Genomic DNA, 5,055 nt, shown 5'->3' with positions numbered 1-5,055 from the left:
ATAAATAATACCAAAATAATAAATAAATGGTTGAATTAATCCCAAGATAAAATGCAATGCACGCCAAACCCTTGCAAAGCCTACCCAAACGCCACCAGCCTATAAACACGGGGGCCCCCAAGGGGGCCCAGGGGCCCCGGGGCCCCACCCGGGTCTCAAGAGTCCCAAGGGGGGCCCCCAGGGGCCCCCAAGACTCTAAGGGGGCCCCTACTGGGGTTTCTAAAAGCGCTTCTGGGGCCCCCAAGGCGGCCTTTACGGGCCCCCTTGGGGCTCCCGAAGGAACCCGCTAGACCCTCTTCGGGGCCAAATTAAACCCTTAGCGGGGGCCCTCCAGGTAGCCACTCAGAGCTGCCCTTATACCCACTATAGAGGGGCCCTGGGAGCCCCCCTCAGGGGGGCCCCACCCTTGGGGGCCCCCCTAGGGGGCCCCACCCTTGGGGGCCCCCCTAGGGGGCCCCCCAGGGGGCCCCCTTGGGGCTGCTGCTGCAGGGAAGAATAAATGGAAGCAGCAAAATAAAGATGCAGCAGCAGCAATTAGCTGCCCTCGAGCAGCCGAGCAAATGCATCAGCCAAAGAGAATGGCAGCAAGAGGGGGGCCCCCTCCTTGGGGGCCCCCGAAGGCACAAAGGGGGGGCCTCCCTCCTTGGGGGCCTCCATCTGGGGGGCCCCCATCTGCGGGGACCCCCCCTGGGGGGCCCCCCAGGGGGGCCCCCCAGGGGGGCCCCTCGAGGCGAATATAGGGGGCAACTGAATGAAGTCATTTAAACTTTTGCTGCGCTTTACAAAAGAATTAAAACTGAGCCTGCAAACAGACGCAGCAGATCTTCAGGTGTATGTACACCTGCGGGGACAGCACACTGGGCGCCTGCTGCTGCTGCTGCTGCTGTTGCTGCTGCTGCTGCTGCTGCAGGGGGATTTTGTTGTTATGCTACGGCTCCATTTGTCTTCTCCTGCTGCTACTGGTCTCCTTTTGCTTCTATTTGTTTTTATCTGTTCCTATTTTCATTTATTTTTATTTATTTTTAATTTACTTTAATTTATTTTTTATTTATTTAATCTTTTTTGTTTGCTGCTGCAAATGCCTTACTGCACAGCGCGCCACGGCAGGGGGCCCCCTGGAAGGGCTGTTGCTGCAGGGAACACATGCTGCTGCTGCTGCCTTTGCTGCTGCTGCTGCTCCTTCGCCCGGAAGCCGCCGCCGCTGCTGCTGCTGCTGCTGCTGCTCTGTCTCCTCTTGAGACACCGAAGCGCATGCAGCAGCAGCCAGGGGGCCCTTTCAAACCAAAGAAGACAAAGGCCCCAAGTGCTGTCTATGAGGCTCCCCACAGGAGACGCAGCAGCAGCACTGCATGCACATTCGGCTGCGCTGCTGCTGCTGCTGCTGTTGCTGTTCTGCTGCACAAGCAGCACGCGCGGCGACGGCAGCGAGGCCCCCAGGGGGCCCAGCAACAAAATGAACCAAAGAAGGGGCCCCAGCAGCAAAGGGTGGGGGCCCCTCAACAGCAGCGCCGGCAGCAAACAGTGCAGCGGCACGTGAAGAGCCACCGCTGCTGTCAGCAGCAGCAGCTGCTGTTGCTGTTGCTGCTGCTGCTGCTGCCTCTCCACTGCTGCACTGCAGCAGGCGAAGGCGGCCTCCAAGTTCCTAATGGCCCACTGCAGCACTTGCTGCTGGGCTCCCGGGATCATCTCCCGTTGCATGCCTGCTGCAGCAGCAGCAGCCGCAGCAGCTGCTGCTGCTGCAGGCAGTCGCAGCAGCAGCCGCAAAGCTGCGTCTCTAAGCTCTCCAAGGGCCCCCAATAGAGCAGCAGAAGGCGCGCAGCCCCCGCTGCAGCAAGCAGCAGGAGTCTCTAGTGGCAGCTGCAACGGGAGCAGCAGCAGCGCAGGCGCAGCAGGAGAACCGCTGCTGCTGCTGCTGCTGCTGCTGGGGTCTAAAACGGGATGGAAGCCATGCTGCACTGGGCCCCACATGTCCAGCCACTCCCTGCTTGCATCTGTGCTGCAGCTGCTGCAGCTGCTCCAGCTGCTGCAGCTGCTGCAGCTGCTGCAGCTGCTGCGGCAGTGCGAAGCTCCAGGGGGCCCCCAGTGCTGTTGCATGTCGCAAGGCGTAGCAGCAGCAGCAGCAGCAGAACCAACAGCAGCAGCAGAGGCCAGAGTGGCCGCAAGGGGATGCGTTGCTGCAGGCGGCTGGAGCAGAGGGTTGCCTTTCGCTGCAGCAGCAGCTGCTGCTGCACTCGGCAGCAGCAGCAGCTCTCGCGCCAGGAGGCGCCAGCCCAGAACGAAGCCGCGCCATTGCAGCCCTTCTGTTGCTGCTGTTGCTGCTGCTGCTGCTGTTGCTGCTGCTGCTGATTCCCCGCGTGGAAGGCGAAGGCGCAGCAGCAGCAGTCGCTTTGGAGGCAGCTCTAGGAACACGCCCGGCTGCTGCTGCTGCTGCTGCTGCTGCTGCTGCGGCATGGAAGCGGCGGGAGACAGAACAGACACTACAGGCAGCACACAGCGAGCAGCAGCACAACAGCTAGAAAGGCCAGCAACACAAGACACGCAGCCCAAGTAGCAGCCACCACGGGGCTGCTGCTGCTGCCGTTGCTGCTGCTGCTGTTGCTGCTGCTGCTGCTGCTGGTGCTGCTGCTGATGCTCTGAAGGACGACCGGTCTCAGCTGTGTTCGTTGTGCTGCTGCTGCTGCTGTTGCAGAGGCCTGCTGCTGCTGCTGCTGACTGAAGGGCCTGTAGAGGAGATGTCCTCAGCAGCAGCTGCAGCAACTCGTTGCTGCTGTAGATGCAGCAGCAAAGCCAAAGCGGCAGCGCAGCAGACTGCAGCAAACAGAAGGAAGCAGAAAAGACAAACAGCAAAGAAGGCGGAATAAAAAAGAAACAGCCAAGAAAATATACGCTGACAAATAAGCAGCAGCAGCAGCAGCAGCAGTAGCAAAAAGCAACGAAGGGACACAAAAAGATTAGAAATGAAAAACTAATTTCAGTTTACCTGTGCAGCAAAATGAGCAGCATCTGCTGCTCCGGAGAAGCTGGGGTGTATGTACACCTCAAACAGGGACAGCCAGCGCCCCCCCCCTGCAGCAGCAGCAGCAGCAGCAGCAGCAGCAGCAGCAGGAGCACCAGTACTCGGGTCTCTGGCGCAGCTATGAAGAACCTTCCCACGGGAAGGGTCATCTGCAAAGTAGCTGCTGCTGTTGCTGCTGTTGCTGTTGCTGTTGCTGTTTGGGTTCTCAATACCGGCCTCACACCGAAGAACAGCAGCAGCAGCAGCAAGCATGCGAGGCTTTGCTGCTGCAATGTCCCTAGCAACCAGTGCCTGCAGAAGGCGATGCTGCTGCTGCTGCTGCTGCTGATTCTGCTTCGGCTGCTGCTGCTGCTGCACTGCCCACCCTGCGAGAGGATTTGCTGCTGCTGCACGTGCATAAGCCAGCCACAAATCAAATACCAGGTCCAAAAAAAGTGATGAGAACTGCAAGCTGCTGCTGCTGCTGCTGCTGCTGCTACTGCTGGCTTTGCTGCTGTTGTAGCAGCTGCTGCTGCTTCTGTTGCTGCAGCTGCCGTTGCTCGAGTTCCGCTCTGAAGATAACCCACTTCCAACGAAAGGCGCGCCATTGCACCGTTCGACGCTGTTTGCTGCTGCTGCTGCTGTTGCTGCTGTTGCTGCTGCTGCTGCGCTTTCAGGCAGTGCTGCTGCAGCTTGCCCTGAGCCATTTCGCGAAACAGCTGCAGCAGCAGCAGCAAGCAGCTGCAGCAAACAGAAGCCAATTGGCTCCGCTGTGCAGAGAGAAAGCCTGGCTAGCACCTCCCCAAACAGGCAGCAGCCAGCAGCAGCAGCAGCAGCAGCTGCAGCTGCTGGTTCTGGTTCTCGCGCTGCGGAGCTGCAGCTGCTGCTGCTGCTGCTGCTTGCAACACCCAAGTGCAGCAGCAGCAGCAGCACCCCGACGCACAGAGAGTCGGCATCTAGCTGCAGCAGCGCTGCATCTGGAGCTTCCTGGCAGCCCCAGGCGTTGCTGTTGCCGCTGCTGTTGCTGCTGCTCGTGCTGGTGCTTCTGCCGTTGCTGCTGCAGCTGCTGCTGATTTTCCGCTTCTTGCTGCTTTCCCAAGCATTTGCAGCAGCCTGCTGTCCTGCGTGGCCGTCCACCAGCAAGGAGGAGAGCGCTGCTGCGATGGCAGCAGCAGCAGCAGTTGACTTCGGTTGCTGCTGCTGCTGCTGCTGTTGCTGCTGCTGCTGCTGCAGCTCCTCCCCCGTCAGTCGCAGCAGCAGCTCCGCAACCCACAAAGCCCTGAGCCTTCTTATGGGGCCCTTAATCCCGCAACCAGAAAGGTGTGCTGCTGCTGCTGCTGTTGCTGCTGATGCTGGGGTTGCTGCTGCTGGGGTTGCTGCTGCTGCTGCGGTTGCTGCGCTTGCTTCAGCAACTAGGCCTTCCCACACTGCCTTGTAGCGACCTATAGATGCTGCGAAATCATCCCCGAGGCTGCTGCTGCTGCTGCTGCTGCTGCTGCTGCTGTTGCTGCTGGTTTTGCTGCTGCAGTTGCTGCTTCTGCCCATTCGCCCGTCACACGCAACGCAGGTGGCAGCAGAGATGGCGCAGTAGCAGCAAAAAGCAGCAGCAGCATTCTTAGATGCTACAAAGAGAGTTGGAGGTGTTTCAAGAGACCCCCAGTGAATGCGCAACCCACTGCTGCTGCTGCTGTTGTTGCTGCTGCTGCTGCTGCAGTCACCGCTGCCGGCGTGCAGCCAATCAAGCAGCTCGCGGTGCGGCAGCATGGCAGCCATTGGGGACGCAGCAGCGACAGCAGCAGCTGCAGCAGCAGCAAGACTCTCGTGCTGCGGCGCAGAGTGCCACTTGTCCTGCTGCTGTTGCTGCTGCTGCTGCTGCCACATTTGCTGTTGCTGCAGCACTCCTTGCCCCGCACTTTGAGCTGCTCCTACCGACAGGCCTAGGGCGGAGCTCGTTTGCTGCTGCAGCGCGAGTAGGCTCATTTGCTGCTGCTGCTGTTGCTGCTGCTGCGGCTGCTGCTGCTCCTGTGGTTGTGGCTGCTGCAGCTGTTCCCGCGAAAGGT

The 5,055-nt window shown here is 60.1% G+C and overlaps 1 protein-coding gene across 1 annotated transcript in view; it reads right to left on the bottom strand.

Annotated features, from left to right (window-relative positions):
• Positions 1-534: 534 nt before the first annotated feature.
• Positions 535-5,055, bottom strand: part of ETH_00026330 (importin alpha, putative) — a gene marked incomplete at both ends in the record, with an annotated part of 10,096 nt that continues 5,575 nt past the window's right edge. Inside the window, 3 exons of the mRNA XM_013374607.1 lie at positions 535-802; positions 1,088-2,808; positions 2,981-5,038. Coding sequence (XP_013230061.1) covers positions 535-802; positions 1,088-2,808; positions 2,981-5,038 — 4,047 coding nt within the window. The remainder of the gene's footprint in view (positions 803-1,087; positions 2,809-2,980; positions 5,039-5,055) is intronic.

The sequence above is a fragment of the Eimeria tenella genome, genomic scaffold, assembly GCF_000499545.2.
Source record: "Eimeria tenella Houghton genomic scaffold, Eth_scaff218, whole genome shotgun sequence".
In the NCBI taxonomy this organism is placed as follows: domain Eukaryota; phylum Apicomplexa; class Conoidasida; order Eucoccidiorida; family Eimeriidae; genus Eimeria; species Eimeria tenella.
The sequence above is the reverse complement of the archived record's forward strand: the minus strand, read 5'-3'. Positions and strand labels throughout refer to the sequence as shown.